The sequence below is a fragment of the Lepidochelys kempii genome, chromosome 1, assembly GCF_965140285.1.
Source record: "Lepidochelys kempii isolate rLepKem1 chromosome 1, rLepKem1.hap1, whole genome shotgun sequence".
In the NCBI taxonomy this organism is placed as follows: Eukaryota; Metazoa; Chordata; order Testudines; family Cheloniidae; genus Lepidochelys; species Lepidochelys kempii.
The window spans coordinates 154293176-154311872 of NC_136380.1; the positions used below are offsets into that span (position 1 = coordinate 154293176).

The 18697-nt window shown below is 41.6% G+C and overlaps 1 protein-coding gene across 6 annotated transcripts in view; it reads left to right on the plus strand.

The window, feature by feature from the left end:
* The window catches only part of USP9X (ubiquitin specific peptidase 9 X-linked), a 654895-nt gene extending 638377 nt beyond the window's left edge, over window positions 1–16518 (plus strand). For all 6 annotated transcript variants that reach the window (XM_078854327.1, XM_073358602.2, XM_073358592.2 and 3 more), the window contains 5 exons: window positions 813–901; window positions 11991–12147; window positions 12555–12767; window positions 13309–13404; window positions 14931–16518. In XM_078854327.1, the coding sequence (XP_078710453.1) occupies window positions 813–901; window positions 11991–12147; window positions 12555–12767; window positions 13309–13404; window positions 14931–15065 (690 nt within the window). In that variant the 3' untranslated portion in view covers window positions 15066–16518. The remainder of the gene's footprint in view (window positions 1–812; window positions 902–11990; window positions 12148–12554; window positions 12768–13308; window positions 13405–14930) is intronic.
* The last annotated feature ends 2179 nt before the right edge of the window (window positions 16519–18697 follow it).

Below are 18697 nucleotides of genomic sequence, written 5' to 3' on the forward strand. Positions count from 1 at the left end.
GAAGATCACATTTTCCCACCCCAGTAGAAGTTTTGTTTTACTTTTGGATGTCCCTTATTTTAGGTTGGACTAGTTTTATTCTCTGTGACATTTATATTCATCGTATAGGTTGGAGTGTCTAGTGGTATCTTTAAAAAACAACATTGACATTAATATTACTGCTTTTTGCAGCTATTTGCAGTTTACTTTTTCTTTTGGGATAACCTTTATGCTGCTTACTCTCCAGAAGCAAGAATTGTAATAGAAAGTATTTTCTTGTTGTTCTGCTTCTCTGAAGCTATATTTTTCAAACAGGATTCTCCTTCATCTACCTTCCTCCCCTCAGAGTTTGGGTGTCACATTTTTTGAGGTGTTCTTTTTTCTTTAGTTTCATTTTTTAGTCCGTTTCTTTCCTTTGTAAATCTCTCTGCTGGTCTTGTCTCCTCAGGAGATTCATATGCTGTACAACTGAGGTAATTGGCTGGGATGCTGAAATGTCAATATTTATATCTTGTAATAGTGGGGAGGTTGTGTGCAACAGCTAGTAAGGGCCTGGTTCATGTTCTGTGCAGTGCTTGCTACTACCACCACCCCTTGGAATCAAAATTCCCAAGAGCTGAGGGAGTTTTGCCAAACTCATCCTGGGGAAGCGAAGGCCCCAGAGTGACAATGCTGTCTGAGAGAGAGTGCCAGAGAAGCAGAATTGAGAATTCAGAACGTGAATATTGCAACCATCTCAAACTCATGTCCTAGTTATCTTTATTACAACATAATATTTTAAGAAACATTTTTTTCTGAGATATAATTTTCACTTCATTTTCACTTCTTTTAAGGTTGCATATTCATACACCTATGAACTTCGACCTTACTTGGATCTGCTTTTGCAAATCCTGTTAATTGAGGACTCTTGGCAGACCCACAGGTTAGTATTCTTTTTTTTCCATTTTACGGTAGACTCCCATCTTTTTATAATATGGGGCACCCCTGTTGGACAGTTTCTCTTCCCAACTAAATGGTTCTGCTGATTAAGAGAAATGGACTTAAAAAATCTGAAAAGACTTAAACTCTGGTATTCAAAACACAAGGACAAAACTTATGTTCAGCTTACTTCATTTTTATCCCTACTTTTAAAATTAGGCAACTTGTGTATTTAAAACTTGAGCTTAGAATTTCACTTTTTTCACAGCTGGCAGAAAGCTACTTAGCCACTTAACACCAATTGAATGCATCCCTCTAAAAGTGGAACCTTTTACTAATATTCCAGTTAAGCAGCAGTCACTGGTACTCAGTGTCATTAGGCTAGACTGCTGTCTTGGAAACATTAAAGTAAAGTGGCTAATCCATTTAAGAGGAGTATACTGTGTTAATAGTGGTGTTATTGGTCATGACACATTCCTATGTGGATAGGATTATTTATTACCTTTGACACGTATGAAGCATGAAGTTAGGAGAGTTGCGGTTTTTGAAGACAGTAAACATTCTACATTAGGTCACATTTTAATAGACAGTTGTCTCTTTTAAGAGTGTCCAAATATTCAAACCAGTTTGAAACACAGTTCTCACCAATTGAGAGAATAAGGACTTTTTAAAATGACCATTAAAATGCTCAATGTTTTTTCTTTGCAACTTTATGAATACTGACTTTTTTTTTCCTGGTAGCTTCAATCAAAATCAAAAGTATCATGGAAGAGGGGTACAACTTGCAATAAACGTCGTCTAGGTGGTAGTAAGCCATGTTTTGAAATACAGCCACTGCTTGATAGCTTGTGTGTGGAAATATGTTGTTAGTTAGATTTTAGTAAATCATTTGAAAGAGTGTTACAATGAAAACTGACTGCAATGATGAAAATATTTGAGGGGGCCCTTAAGTCATTCCCTTTAGAGTTGCATTGGACTTTCTAGTTTCAGCTGCTACCTGGACATATCCCTGAAGACCACCTCTGAAAAGACAGTGGTGTGGCTTGCTGTGCTCCAAAGACTGGGGACTGATCTTTTTTTAAATTTATTTATTTATTTCTAAGTCTTGATTTACATATTGATAGGAAGTTGTTCCCAACAAACCTTCCAGGATATGTCTACAGTACGGAGGGGAGCCTTGCTCCCAGCCCAGGTAGACAGACTTTTACTAGCTCAGCTCAAGCTAGTGCACTAAACATAAGTGTGAACATTGTGGCGCCACTGCAGGCTTGGGCTAGCCACCTGAGCTTGGACCCAGAGTGTAACATGGGCTTGAGAGCCTGAGCTGTCACGCAACATCATCCATGTTGCTATTTTTAGCGTTCTTGCTTGAGCCAGGCTATTATGAATCTGTCTGCCCAGACTAGGAAGCTTGCTCCCAGCTTCAGTGTAAACATTCCCCAGATTCTGAACCCCTGTATGGTGTGTCAACACTTGCATATCCAACTGAGCTAGATGTATAAAGTTCACATAGTCTTTAGCTTAAGAAACACTCTTGGAGAGGGAAACAATTTAATAAGACACAACATTAGACGTGCAAAAGTGCTGGGTTGGTTTGGGATTCTGAATGTTACTGCTTTTCATATGTCCAGCTGTTGGATTTTCAGCATTTGAAATACGAGTTTAACTCGGATTTTTCAAGTATGCATGCTGTGGATCTCACTGTATGTGTGCATGCATCTCAAGCATGTTATATAAGAGCGTTTTGAGTAGCAGTGTCCACTGGGTCTGTGGCACCTCATGCTCCCTTATGAGGGTATATAGGGTGGAGTGATCACAGCCATGTCCCAGTTCCTTCTTATTGCCCAGGTCCACCCCACTACTTATTAGTGTTTGCTGCCATTCTATTTCACTGATCTACCTGAAGAATTTGTTTTTCTTTCTCTCCACTAATAAGTGGACTGCTTTCAACTGAACCGCTGCAAAAAAACAGGACAGCCTTCCAGTACAGAGGGTTTAGGCACTTTGCACCAACTGCCACACCTCAAGGCAAACTAAAAATCCCACAGCTTTGATTCCTGCCTATCCTGTGATGGTCTTGTTCCACTCACCACTGGGCGCAGCCACTACCAGTCCTGCCTTGAGGAAAGTCACAGTGCTCTGCTACTGTGAGGGCTAGGGATAAAAGCTCAACCACTAGCATGGCTCAAGAAAGACATGGTTGCATGTTACCAGCCAGAACATTCTCAGTCTTTCAGCCACTGTCATGGGCACTGTTGGTAGAACCCTGAGGTGTATATACTGGCAAGAGTCTACGTCTCCACCCGAGATGTCCTCTGAGTAGAGCTTGGCACTGGCATCTCTGCTACCAAGATCACCCCACATTACGGCACTGCCACTTGAAGAGATGTGCTCCTCCTCACCTTCACCTCATTTTTTCTCCATGTTCAGCAGAGATCTATCTCCTCTACGATCAGGAGGAGACTCTGCAGAAGACACTGGAGGCTCCCTTCTTGGAGAGCCCATCATAAGCTCAATGTGTGGCAGTGGGCAGGTCAAACTTAACTGGGCTAATACCAATATAGTATACCCTCTTGGCTGTATTGGGACCACCTTCGCATGTCTCTCAAAGCAGATCCCTTTCTCACCTATTAAGGAAGGGAAGGAGATCTCACTCCCACTGTAATTGCTAGCTCAACCTCCCATGCTGGAGCCAGGTTCAGGTGATCACGGACAAATCTAGGCAGCACTGGAGGAATACATACAGCCTTCTTGACCCCCCCCTAAGGAATCATTGTTCTCCCTGGATGTGGCAGCACCGGTGTTGAATTCTTTCAAAGCATTCCAGGAGCTACTGGCTCAAATTGCAGAGACTCTAGACATTGAAATCTTGGTAATCCAGAAGTCGTCTCATAAATTCTTTGACATCCTGAATTTTTCAATCACAGCCAGGATTTTCCTCCCCATTAACAAGGGAATACTTGAGCTTGCAAAGGGACTCTGGCAGGCTCCAGCAACTCTTTCTCCTACAGCCAAGAGGATTGATAAGACATTCTAAATACCAGATAAGGGCTTTTAATAATTCTGTGCTGATCCTAACTCAGTATCTTGGTGATTTCAGTGGTCCAAAAAAAGTCCAAATCAAGAAGTGTACCCCCAAAAGAGAGCCCCTAAAAGGCTGGTTCTCTTTGAGCATAAACCCTATTCCTCTGCCTTCTTACAACTTCACTTGGCAAACTATCAAGCTCAGTTTGTGGAATACAGTTCCCTTACTTGTGACAGTGGTCACTTTCCTAACCAGACTCTCTCAGGGCAGCATGGAGGACCTCAAGGACTTTATAAATGAGGGCCAAATTGTTTATAAGGTTGTCTTAGCAACAGTCATGGATGCCTTGGAAATGGCTGATAGGTTAGTGGTTGTGACCGTTAACATTCAAAGGGCCTCCTGGTTGCAAGCATTAAGCATTCCTAAGGAGGTGCAATGCACAATAGAGGAGCTGATTATTGAGGGAATAGAGCTCTTTAGTAGCCAAACAGATCATAGAATATCAGGGTTGGAAGGGACCTCAGGAGGTCATCTAGTCCAACCCCCTGCTCAAAGCAGGACCAATCCCCAATTAAATCATCCCACCCAGGGCTTTGTCAAGCCTGACCTTAAAAACGTCTAAGGAAGGAGATTCTACCACCTCCCTAGGTAACGCATTCCAGTGTTTCACCACCCTCCTAGGTGAAAAAGTTTTTCCTAATATCCAACCTAAACCTCCCCCACTGCAACTTGAGACCATTACTCCTTGTCCTGTCCTCTTCTACCACTGAGAATAGTCTAGAACCATCCTCTCTGGAACCACCTCGCAGGTAGTTGAAAGCAGCTATCAAATCCCCCCTCATTCTTCTCTTCTGCAGACTAAACAATCCCAGTTCCCTCATCCTCTCTTCATAAGTCATGTGTTCCAGACACCTAATCATTTTTATTGCCCTTCGCTGGACTCTCTCCAATTTATCCACATCCTTCTTGTAGCGTGGGGCCCAAAACTGGACACAGTACTCCAGATGAGGCCTCACCGATGTCGAATAGAGGGGGACGATCACGTCCCTCGATCTGCTCGCTATGCCCCTACTTATACATCCCAAAATGCCATTGGCCTTCTTGGCAACAAGGGCACACTGTTGACTCATATCCAGCTTCTCGTCCACTGTCACCCCTAGGTCCTTTTCCGCAGAACTGCTGCCTAGCCATTCAGTCCCTAGTCTGTAGCTGTGCATTGGATTCTTCCGTCCTAAGTGCAGGACCCTGCACTTATCCTTATTGAACCTCATCAGATTTCTTTTGGCCCAATCCTCCAATTTGTCTAGGTCCCGCTGTATCCTATCGCTGTCCTCCAGCGTATCTACCACTCCTCCCAGTTTAGTATCATCTGCAAATTTGCTGAGAGTGCAATCCACACCATCCTCCAGATCATTTATGAAGATATTGAACAAAACCGGCCCCAGGACCGACCCGTGGGGCACTCCACTTGACACCGGCTGCCAACTAGACATGGAGCCATTGATCACTAGCCGTTGAGCCCGACAATCTAGCCAACTTTCTACCCACCTTATAGTGCATTCATCCAGCCCATACTTCTTTAACTTGCTGACAAGAATACTGTGGGAGACCGTGTCAAAAGCTTTGCTAAAGTCAAGAAACAGTACATCCACTGCTTTCCCTTCATCCACAGAACCAGTAATCTCATCATAGAAGGCAATTAGATTAGTCAGGCATGACCTTCCCTTGGTGAATCCATGCTGACTGTTCCTGATCACTTTCCTCTCATGTAAGTGCTTCAGGATTGATTCTTTGAGGACCTGCTCCATGATTTTTCCGGGGACTGAGGTGAGGCTGACTGGCCTGTAGTTCCCAGGATCCTCCTTCTCTTTTTTAAAGATTGGCACTACATTAGCCTTTTTCCAGTCATCTAGGACTTCCCCTGTTCTCCACAAGTTTTCAAAGATAAGGGCCAATGGCTCTGCAATCACAGCCGCCAATTCTTTTAGCACTCTCAGATGCAACACATCCGGCCCCATGGACTTGTGCACGTCCAGCTTTTCTAAATAGTCCCTAACCACCTCTTTCTCCACAGAGGGCTGGCCATCTATTCCCCATGTTGTGATGCCCAGCGCAGCAGTCTGGGAGCTGACCTTGTTCGTGAAGACAGAGGCAAAAAAAGCATTGAGTACATTAGCTTTTTCCACATCCTCTGTCACTAGGTTGCCTCCCTCATTCATTAAGGGGCCCACACTTTCCTTGACTTTCTTCTTGTTGCCAACATACCTGAAGAAACCCTTCTTGTTACTCTTGACATCTCTCGCTAGCTGCAGCTCCAGGTGCGATTTGGCCCTCCTGATTTCATTCCTACATGCCCGAGCAATATTTTTATACTCTTCCCTGGTCATATGTCCAACCTTCCACTTCTTGTAAGCTTCTTTTTTATGTTTAAGATCCGCTAGGATTTCACCGTTAAGCCAAGCTGGTCGCCTGCCATATTTATTATTCTTTCGACACATCGGGATGGTTTGTCCCTGTAACCTCAACAGGGATTCCTTGAAATACAGCCAGCTCTCCTGGACTCCTTTCCCCTTCAAGTTAGTCCCCCAGGGGATCCTACCCATCTGTTCCCTGAGGGAGTCGAAGTCTGCTTTCCTGAAGTCCAGGGTCTGTATCCTGCTGCTTACCTTTCTTCCCTGTGTCAGGATCCTGAACTCAACCAACTCATGGTCACTGCCTCCCAGATTCCCATCCACTTTTGCTTCCTCCACTAATTCTTCCCGGTTTGTGAGCAGCAGGTCAAGAAAAGCTCCCTCCCTAGTTGCTCCTCTAGCACTTGCACCAGGAAATTGTCCCCTACGCTTTCCAAAAACTTCCTGGATTGTCTATGCACCGCTGTATTGCTCTCCCAGCAGATACCAGGAAAATTAAAGTCACCCATGAGAACCAGGGCATGCGATCTAGTAGCTTCCGCGAGTTGCCGGAAGAAAGCCTCATCCACCTCATCCCCCTGGTCCGGTGGTCTATAGCAGACTCCCACCACTACATCACTCTTCTTGCTCTCACTTCTAAACTTAATCCAGAGACACTCAGGTTTTTCTGCAGTTTTGCACCGGAGCTCTGAGCAGTCATACTGCTCCCTTACATACAGTGCTACTCCCCCACCTTTTCTGCCCTGCCTGTCCTTCCTGAACAGTTTATAACCATCCATGACAGTACTCCAGTCATGTGAGTTATCCCACCAAGTCTGTGTTATTCCAATCACGTCATAATTCCTTGACTTCACCAGGACCTCCAGTTCTCCCTGCTTGTTTCCAAGGCTTTGTGCATTCGTATATAAGCACTTGAGATAACCTGCTGATCGCCCCTCATTCTCAGTATGAGGCAGGAGCCCTTCCCTCTCAGACATTCCTGCCTGTGCTTCCTCCCGGTATCCCGCTTTCCCACTTACCTCAGGGCTTTGGTCTCCTTCCCCCGGTGAACCTAGTTTAAAGCCCTCCTCACTAGGTTAGCCAGCCTGCTCGCAAAGATGCTCTTCCCTCTCTTTGTAAGGTGGAGCCCGTCTCTGCCCAGCACTCCTCCTTCATGGAACACCATCCCATGGTCAAAGAATCCAAAGCCTTCTCTCAGACACCACCTGCGTAGCCATTCGTTGACTTCCACGATTCGACGGTCCCTACCCAGGCCTTTTCCTTCCACGGGGAGGATGGACGAGAGCACCACTTGCGCCTCAAACTCCCTTTATCCTTCTTCCCAGAGCCACGTAGTCCGCAGTGATCCGCTCAAGGTCATTCCTGGCAGTATCATTGGTGCCCACGTGGAGAAGCAGGAAGGGGTAGCGATCTGAGGGCTTGATGAGTCTCGGCAGTCTCTCCGTCACATCGCGAATCTTAGCCCCCGGCAAGCAGCAGACTTCTCGGTTTTCCTGGTCAGGGCGGCAGATAGATGATTCAGTCCCCCGGAGGAGAGAGTCCCCGACCACCACCACCCACCTCCTTCTCTTGGGAGTGGTGGTCGTGGAACCCCTCATCTCAGGACAGTGCATCTTATGCCTTCCAACCAGCGGAGTCTCCTTCTGCTCCCACCCCCCAAGACATATCATCTGGTCCACTCTCCGCAATGGTACCTGTGGAGAGAACATGAAAGCGGTTAGTTACCTGTGTCTGCGTTGCTGGAACCCAGACATTCCCCCTTCTTCTTCTGGAGGTCACATGTTGCCAAGCTTCTTCACTGGCCTCTTGGCTCCGCTGTGCAACCCGCTCTAAATCTTTAGAGCTTTGTGCCCGTAGAAGCATATCCTGACTTTTGTCCAGAAAATCCTCCGTTTCTCGTATGCAACGCAGGGTCGTTATCTGTTGCTCCAGACCTTCAATCTTCTCTTCCAATATGGAGACCAGCTTGCACTTTGTACAGACAAAATCGCTTCTGTCCTGTGGAAGAAAGACAAACATGGCACATCCAGTGCAGGTCACAACAGCTGAACCCCCCCCTTCCATATCACCTTCCTACTATGTGTTGGTGATGTGGTGTTCCACTCATTAAAGGACTCTCGGGCCACACTGCAGTGTTTAGGTATATACACAAGCCCGATCACAACTGAGACAGAGAACATCCACCTGCTCCCAAAGTAGGAAACCTGAAAACACTCTCAGAAAAATGCCCCAGTATTCCAGGAGACAACCACTGTCCTTTTCTGTCACGCACACTGTACCTGCACTGAGGTAGCAGGTTTGACAGAAGTGTTGAGAGCCACACCAAAGCCTGTCTAGAGCCAATCATTACCTCAGCAAGCCAACTTTACCTCCTTCCAATAGGCCTGGTCTGCAATTAGAGTAGACAGATGGGTGCTAGACATCATTGCCCACTGTCCCATCCATTTCCAGTCCTTTCCCCCGCCTACCCACTTCCCCATCCCTCTTCAGGGACCCTTTTCAGCCTTCTGCAAACAGAATTAGCCTTGTTGCTTCATCTAGGAGCCACAGAAGAAGTCTCACAAGAATACAGGGGAAGAGGCATCTTGATATATCCTCATTCCAGAAAAGACAGTGTCTTCATCCTATCCTAGATCTTAGAATTCTGAAGAAATATATACACCATCTCAGATTCAGAATGGTAACTATTGCCTCCATCATTCCATCCCTTCAGACTCAAGACTGATTCATCGTTTTCAGCCTACAGGATGTGTACTTCTACATAGCCATCCACCGAGCCCACAGAAAGTACCTAAGGCCATGTCTATATATCTAGTGTAGACGCGATAAATTGATCCCCGATTGCTCTGCCGTCGACTCCGGAACTCCTCCATGGCGAGAGGCGGAAGCGGAGTCGACGGGGGAGCGGCGGCCGTCGATCCTGTGCCATGAGGACATGAAGTTAGTAATTCTAAGTTGATCTAAGATACATCGACTTCAGCTATGCTATTCTCATATCTGAAGTTGCGTATTTTAGATCGATATTCTTCTCCGTGTAGACCAGGCTTAAGCCTCACAGTGGAGTCCATTATCAGTACAAAGTATTGCTGTTTGGACTCTCCATAGCACACACAATATTCACAAATCGGCTGCTGTTGTGGCATCCTATATGAGGAGAAGGGATATCCATATCTACCCTTACCTGGAATGATTGGCTGAACGAAGGTGGATTCCAGCAGAAGAGCATTGGGTCTGAAAATTGCCTTCTCCCTTTTCACCCAGCTAGCCCTCTTGGTGAACTGAAATTATTCCTTACTCTATCACAAAAGAGCAATCATAGGAACTGTGGTAGCCTCCTCACGTCACTCCAAGGACAAGTTCCCCTCTTTGCAATGACTGCTGAATGGAATAAAATCAAATCTGGCCATGATGACAGTGCAGGCCTGTCTCAGACTATTAAGTCAAATGTCAGTATGGCAATTATTTCTCACCACTTGCTAGACTTCTCCTGCGACCCTTAAAACTCAGGGGTCAGTCTATTTCCCAGTAAGTCATCAGATATTCTACCTCGAGTCATCTCAGAGAGGAATTGGTAGCTAGACCCCAAAAACATTTGGAATACCCTTTTCTGTTTTTCCTCCAACAGTGACACTAATCACAAATGTGTCAGAGACAGGTTGGGGTGGTCACCTGGACCACCTGAGATGCAAGGGTCCTGGTCCTAGGGTGATATGAAATTCTGCATAAAAGACAACACATCTTCAGTGGTCTACATAAACACACCAGTGTGTGCTTATTACCCCCATTCCAGGGAGTGATCGTGTTATGAATGTTGTCAGGAACACAGGATAACCCCAGTGGCTCTTCATCTCCCAGAAGTCAGCAACAGCCTAGAGGACTTCTTAAGCAGACAATCACTCGCCAGTTATGAGTGGTCACTGCAGAGCTCCATCATCCAGCAGATATCTCGAAGTGGGAGAGCCCCACAAAAGACCTCTTCACCACCAGGGAAAACACCAAATGTCCAACTTTTTGCTCGTGGGAAGTCTGTGGAACTGAAGCCTCACTTATGCCTTTTCCCCAATTTTCCCAGAGTAATATGTAAGATCAGACAGGTCAAGGCCACAGTTACCCTCATGGCGTCTTACTGGCTAAGGCAGTTTTGTGTGAGAAACCTGCTACAGATGTCCACTCAGGTCTCCCATATCTCTGCCAGACATATCTCAGAACAATGATTATATTCTGCATTTAGCCCCAAAGTGACCACATCTGACAGCCTGGACGTTGGCTGATTGAGAACCATTGACAGACTCTGCTCCTTTCAGATGCACAAAATCCTTATACATAGTTGTAAGCAACATACAAGAAGGACCAATTCCACAAAATAGAAGCGGTTCTCCATATGGGTGGCCCAGCACAACCCAGTCTCAGTAGAAACATAGGTACCAAAGATCTTACTACATACTGCATTTAAAACATTCTGGCCTTTCATTTAGCTCTATGTGTGGTTCACCTGGCAGCAATTTCAGCTTGTCATTCACCTGTACACTTGTCTTTGATCGTCTCACAACCAACTGTATTGAAGATCCACAAAGACCTCTTTATATTTTTAACCCCAGGTAAAGAACTAACTCTTTTGTGTGAGACCGTAATATCCTCTTCCTAAATCTTACTGTGCTTCCCTTTTGAGCTACTCTTGGGATGCACCCTGTATTATCTTACTTTAAAGATGGTCTTTCTGGTTCCCATCACCTTGGCTAGGAGAATCTGTGAGCTCCAGGTCTTTGTGGCTGAATCTGTCTACATGACATTTCACGGAGACATGGTCGTACTGATACCTCATCATATGGTCATCCTTAAAGTGGTCTCAGAATTCCATTCAAATCAAGTTAATTTGTTTTCCAAAAACCCATTCTGTACCAGGATTAAAACTGCATACTGTGGAATTTCAAGTTCATTCATCCTCTGTGTGGACAGAACTAAACCTTCTTCAAGATGTTGTCAGTGTGGATCCCACAACCCTTCCTCCATAACAACTTTTTCGGAGCCCTCAGCATATGGGATTCTGAATTGATGAGGGAACTGAGGGGCAGTTGCGGACGCTCCGCCCTTTATACCCTCGTAAAGGAATGTGAAGAAGCACGGGGTGCATGCACGGTCCCAGCAAAAGACTATCATCTCACATGCATGAGGCGCATGTGCATCTATAGTGGGATCCACACTGATGACATTTCAGGCAACATTTACTGTAAGGTAAGCAACCGTTCTTTCTGAGATGCAACTATATTCTAACATTACAATGGGTGGTAGATATTTATGGAAAGGATTTGTTTTAATTCTGTTGATTGAGAACTAATGATTAATGGGTGACACTTTATTGCTATAGCTATAATTGTCGTTATGCTTTTTTGGTATCTGTGATTACTCTGATTTAATATATCCAGGAGGTCAAGCATATAACTGAATTGTTATTTAACCCTTTTAGAGTCCTAATTAATACATTGCATTGTAATTACTGTTATACTTTTTGATGAACACACCTAGTACAAAATCCTGTAATCAGAATATTAACTTTTATAATTACAGTGTAATTGAAGTGTCATTCCAGTTACTGTTCTATAATGTGTAACAAATTTGAGGACTAAAATTTTTTTTTTCCTTTTTCCTTCCCCCTCCAGGATTCACAATGCACTTAAAGGAATCCCAGATGACAGGGATGGGCTATTTGACACCATTCAGCGTTCTAAGAACCATTATCAGAAAAGAGCTTACCAGTGTATCAAGTGCATGGTAGCTCTTTTCAGCAACTGTCCTGTAGCCTACCAAATCTTACAGGTGATACCTTCCATTCTGACTTCATTGTTGTTTTAGAATTCTAGACAAAAAGTAAGTTAAGCAAATTACAACAGAGTAAATTGCCCTCTTCTTCTAAGTAAAACTCATTTGGATATTTCTTTGTCAAAAGATCAGGAGAAGGAAGTGGGAGGGAGGGATTCAGCTAAACTTGACAGTAATATACAGATTGTATTAATGATTGTGTGGCAGCTGCTCCAAACTCACCAATGCTTTTCCCTTCGGGGGAAAAATGTATGTACTCAGTAAAAAGAACTTTTGCTTAAACAGTGGGCTGGTGTGAAGACAGTAACCTGTTTTCCAATGCGTGGATGTTGTGGCAATAGAGAAGTATTGGTGTTTGAAGAATAAAAATGGGATTCTGAACTGTCACTTTTCTATCTCTGCAGAGCAATGGAGATTTGAAGAGAAAATGGACCTGGGCAGTAGAATGGCTTGGAGATGAGCTTGAGCGTAGGCCATATACTGGAAATCCACAATACACGTATAATAATTGGTCTCCCCCCGTACAGAGTAATGAAACCTCAAATGGTTACTTCTTGGAAAGATCACACAGTGCTAGAATGACCCTTGCAAAAGCTTGTGAACTCTGCCCAGAGGAGGTAAAAAATTAGACTTCACAGCAAATGGGAAGTTAAATAAAATTACTGCTTTAAATGCTCAAAATCCTTTGTACTTTATCCAGTAGTAGCAACAGTGAGTTGGGCAGCAGATTGTTCCTGGTTTCTGCTCGTTTTAGAAGTAAGAAGTTCTGTAACTTCATTTGCTAGTCTGAAACTGCCTAAAATTAACAGTAGTTTCCACTGACTGCCAGTTGTATAGTGCTGATGGTTTGTAGTAATCTTCTCTCATGTTGTTTACTGTTTGTACTGGCATTAACTGATTCCAAAGTTGGAATACCCCTAATTGAACTAAAATGGTGAAATTCAATTCTAGGAAGAGATAAGGTGATATCTGATAACTTATATCAGAAGTAAGTCTTTTCTCTGATATTGAGCAAGCTGTCACTTAATGTTACTTTTTTAAAATGTTGGGGGGAGGGAGAGGAGGAGTGTCTTGGTCTCCCAAGAACAGTGAGATTACAGTTTAAGGATGGGATTGGATTTGACTTGAAAATAATATTTTACTGTATGTTAATTTTAGGAACCAGATGACCCAGATGCCCCAGATGAACATGAATCCTCCCCACCAGAAGATGCGCCATTGTATCCTCATTCACCCGGTTCCCAGTATCAACAGGTAAACAGTGCAGAGTTTCACTTTCCGTTGAAGGATCTAAAGTCTAACTTTTTGTTTTAGCTTTCATGCTAACTCTCACTGTAGTAAATATTTAACTAGAAACACATTATAGTTCAAATCTCACACTTATAGAGTGATCATAAGGATGAACATTGAGCACCATTTACTAGAAGCAATTTCTCCATCAGAATTTCACATAAAACCCCAAATTTTACCATAAAGTTATTTATCGTTCATACTAAAAGCATATATGCTGACTGCCATCCCCTAGCGAATGCATACTGGTTTCGTTAAGCAGTGCTTCTTCCATGTTTAGCACCTTACTCTGCGAATTGCACCATTGACTTAAATGATAGAATCCAGCCTTACATTAGTAAATTGTTTTAGACTTCAGTAAGTACTTAAAAATGATTTTGTCCCATATATAATTTGTTCTGTGAACCTGATATCCAAGTTTAAAGTGCATATCAAATTTAAATCTGTTTCAGGGTTAAGTGACTTATTTTGTTAGCATCTATTTAAATAGAAAGCTAGATGTGAAAGAAACCATACTAGAATTATTGAGCTGGTAATACCGAAGTTAGTAGGTCCCTGAATTAACTGTAGTTTTTATTTTCCTACTTTTCTCAAATCACTTATATATTCTGAATCCGCTCATTTCATTTCCTGCCCTGCCCAAACCCATTCCCCCTTCATCTTGCTTTCCTTACTGATGTTCTCAGCAGAGCAGTTGGCAAGTGATATAGACTCCTCCGTCCCCTGGGAGTTAAGTTGCAGTTTATCACAAACTCGCTGATTAATTCTTTACTTGTGTGATGTGTTCACTTTCTCACAACTGCTGGCATTTCTCACCCTGTAACAAAAACAACCCTTTTTTCTTAGTATTGCAATAGGTTTATGCTTGGTCAAATCTTGCAGTTCCCTGAAGTGTCATAGGCAGACAACGTTTTACATTTGACAGTTGTATAGGTGTATTTTTAATTAAAAATTGTACTAGTTAGTTTTGAAAAATTGTACTTGTTAGCATCTGGGGAAAATAACTGTTCAGCTTTTATTGACTTCCGTTGCAATTATTTTTTAGCGAGCAAAACTTAATGTATGTTTGCACAATTTATAACTAATTTCTTTTATTGTGTGTGTTTAAATTTTTCTCCCATACCGTTTTATCTTCTGGTAGAACTATATCTACATTTTAATCTAAACTGTACATATCACATAGGCAGCATTCCATTCATCCTCTTTTTCCTGCTTTGTTTTGCATGTAATTGCAATTTAAAATCTGGAATTACTAATTTTTCACTAGCTTAATCTTCGCAATTCCAATTCAGAATCTTCAGCATAAATTCATTTAAAAGATAAAGCAGGAGACTTCACAGTAATTAATAAACATCCTGAAATATGTATTACTAATTAACCAGTTCACTATGCTTTGGGGTATGTTCAAAGGAGGGGGGAATCAATATAATTGCTTAGAAAAAATTTCCCAAGCATAAGGTCTCTTTAAAATGTTTTATTCTATTTTGCAGAATAACCATGTGCATGGACAGCCATATACAGGTCCAGCAGCACATCATATGAACAACCCTCAACGAACTGGCCAACGAGCACAAGAAAATTATGAAGGCAGTGAAGAAGTTTCCCCGCCTCAGACGAAAGATTAGTTAAATGCACATAATCAATTAACTTGCTCCATCAAGACTGTGCACCCAGGCCTTACAGTCCAACCTTTCTCTGTGTCTGGCTAATATTTAAAACTAGAAAAACTATTCCTAATCAACATGGAGTGGAGAGTCTATTCACTGTCTTATCTGCAGAAAATTGCTGTCAATATATAACCTGCCTGCAGTGGAAAGTGTATAGTGTTTTGTAATAAATGGCCTGATGCTAATGTGTAAATGGCAAAGGTGTATATAGTATATTAATGTTTGACTGTTAATTCTTAAGCAAGAAACATTTTTTTTGTCTTGATGAGACTCACAGATCTACAAAAACAAAAAGTAACTTCTTGATATATCCGCTGCGCTCTGCAACCAGTGTTGCCTGCCTAATGGCAGTTGGATCAACTCCTTTATGAAAAAGCCTATCCATGTCAACCACAAAAATAGTTTCATGTTAATTCTTTGCCACTGGAGTCGATTTTACTATGAGCAACGTAATGGCTGGTAACCTTTTAATTATTTGGTTGATGTGGAAAATTGGTGATGTAACATTGTTTCTAGATCTTTTTTCATTGCCTTTTTCATTCTGGTATTAGGTTAATCACTTTGAAGCTGTAGTTATGCTGTAACATTTAGCATGGCTTCACACCAGGTTAGTGTAGCCAATCGGGGCAAAAAACCCAACCATGACAGTAGTTGTCCCAAAGTGACAACTGTATTGCTCAGAGCTTTTTCTTACACCTAGACTACAAAATGGGGGAGGGAGGGAAAATGTGACAAACAAGTGGTTTTCAGTTGCACATATATTCCTCACATCTAATGTTGGACAGTTCTGTCTCTGGGTGGGATAAAAACACTTAGTTTTCAGTAATAGGAATTTAAAAGATTTAAAACAAATATGCAAAAATTTTGCTATGCCAGGATGCCTGGAGCATAATAGACTGTATTTGGTGTGCTTGTTTTGTTTCTTTGGTAGAGCTTATTAGATAAACTACTAACACTTTCCTTCTACTGCATCCCAGTGAAGTGGAAGTCAACGAAATCACACAGTACTTGTGTGTGCTACTGCACCAAGTTAACTTGCTGGTTTTCTGCTCATTCACAGTTCTACTTGAAAGCAAGAATTGTCTTAGCTCTTTAACCATTATACGAGAAATCTTGACTTTAGACGCAGGGTTTAATTATAAAAGAAACTACTGGTTAGTCACATACAATTCTAAGGTATCTCTAGTCTGGAATAAACATTTGTTTAAAGACTTCAAGAAACGCATCAGTAAATACTGTATTTAAATGAAAATTGGTAACTTGAATGTGTGTAATTTTTTGCAACCTGTCTAAAAACCAAATACCCCTGCAAAACAGATACAGCCCACCCTATACTATTTAAATATTTTGCTGTTTTATTTTATAGAAATTATTTTGCTGAATTCACAAATAGAATTTGATTTAAGAAGAATATTTTGTCCTGTGGTGTGTGTTGGTTTTTTTGTTTTGTTTTTTGACTGCACAGAAAGTTTAATTCTGTGCAATGGCACTATGCTGAATTCTGGAACTACAGTCACGTTGAGATTTTTGTGCACAGAAAAATTGGGCCCTTGACTAAGAATAAAAAATTAGGACAATTACCCTGTAAAAGTTTCTTAATGTGATTTATCTTGTACTTTTTGTATGTTTTTATATATACATATATATATATTTAATGAGCACAAGCTTGATGGTGTTTTTTACAACTAAGTTAATAGAAACAAAGCTGCTTAATCAAACAGAAGGTCTGTGTTGAAATGAACAAAAAAAAAATCATAAGTGCATTCTTATGCATTTAGTGTAATATAAGGGAGGGCTACAGAGATGAATTCATTTGATTTTTTTTTTAATATTCTATGTAGCAGTGATCACTTTTGTGCTTCCATGTGTTCTTTAGTGCTCAACCACTTACTTCAGTTTTTCATGGTTTTTTAATAATACCATTTTACCTAAACTTGTTAAATTTGGGAGAAGTTTTCCCACATGTGTTTGGGGATACTTACTGGAAGTTATAACTCAAAATAGTAGCCTTCATATTAGAGCTGAAATAGTTCATATTTATTTGGACCAGTAATTATTGTTAAACACACTGTCTCAGAGACGATTGTGCATTTTTTTCTATTTAGGTAAGAACATGTAATGTGCTAGTTCAGCCTTGCCAAATGTGATTAATTTTAACAGTGCAATGATTGTAGAGACATGTAAAAACCTGTGAGATTTTTTGAAGGTTGTGATTTTTCCCCTCTCCCCTGAATTGGGGAATCATGACTGGTAGCAGTTATTTTTCAGATGGCAAGTTGAGGTTATCCTGCATCTGCCACTTTGAAGAAAGCTAGCCTGTGGTGGTGTTTGCTTTTCAAAATAGATAGCTACAGCAAAAAGTGTGCTGGGGAGAAAATCTTTTCTTCACTCTGGGCAAAATAGTTTTTACATTGTATTCATTTAAGTAACAAATGTACTAGCAAAAAGTTTAATATGCATGTTACAGTTGCAGCAATATGGCAGTGGTCATTTTCAGGCTATATCCAATACCTCAATATTGATATGGCACACATCCTCAAAGTGCCTAAAGGTTTAATTTCCCCTTCAATAATTTCTGGATGATATTTTTTGTTTAGAACAGATAGTGGGGAATCTCTGGTCTTCCACAAAATAAGAGCCAATAAATAATAAAACAATTTCTCATTTTCCTGACAATTTGACATTTAAATGCATACAAATTGAACATTCATAGGTCATGTTATGTGGTGGTAAAGTGTATCTATAAAAAGCTGCATTTTACCTAACAGAAGTTCTCCCTCTGTGTATTTAGATTAATTCCTGCTACCATTAGTGACTAAAATAAATTTTTACTATTGTTACTGCAGGGTTAACACAGGTATGTGTGAATGGGACTCCATTCTTCCTTATGCTTCAATGAGAGTATTAAGTTCTAATTTCAGAACTTATCAAGTACCCCTGTGTAAACCCATTGAAGAAAACGGGCTTTTACAGTGGTCAGTGGGGGCATAATTTGACCTGCAGGATTTGTATTACTGGTGGTGATGCACAAGAAGGAAAGCCACCCAGCTTTACTTGGAGATTTCTGAATGAGTTTGCAGGACTGGCAGTTAGGAGGGGGAAATAAATACTTTTGTTTGTAAGCTAGTATGTTTCGTTGTGGAAATTGAGACACAAACATGCAGTCCCACAATGCCATTTTTGTGGGGTCACTTATCAGAGTGAAACTGATCATTTAAGAAACAAACCAATTAAGGAAAGTGAGTTGAAGTTTCTACTGTATGCTTTCTCAATCCTTCTGTTGTGCCTAGTGTGTATATTTCAGTGTATATGCTGAGGAAGAGCAGTTACTCTTCCAAAACCCTCCTAATAACACTTTGCACTCACAGCAAATCAGATTTGCTACTCTGCCAAAGCTAAATTGGCTGAAATTAGCCCACTGTAGCAACTTTATTTAGGTTTTGCTTTGGTTTTTATATGCTTGTTAATTGGTTTTCCTAGCTCTCAAAATCCTTGGCCTGCAATAAGCATGCTGGTAAAATGATTTAAAATATATGGGTGTTTTTTCTTTTTTATATAATTCCTATTAAAATAATTTTTAACATCTAAGT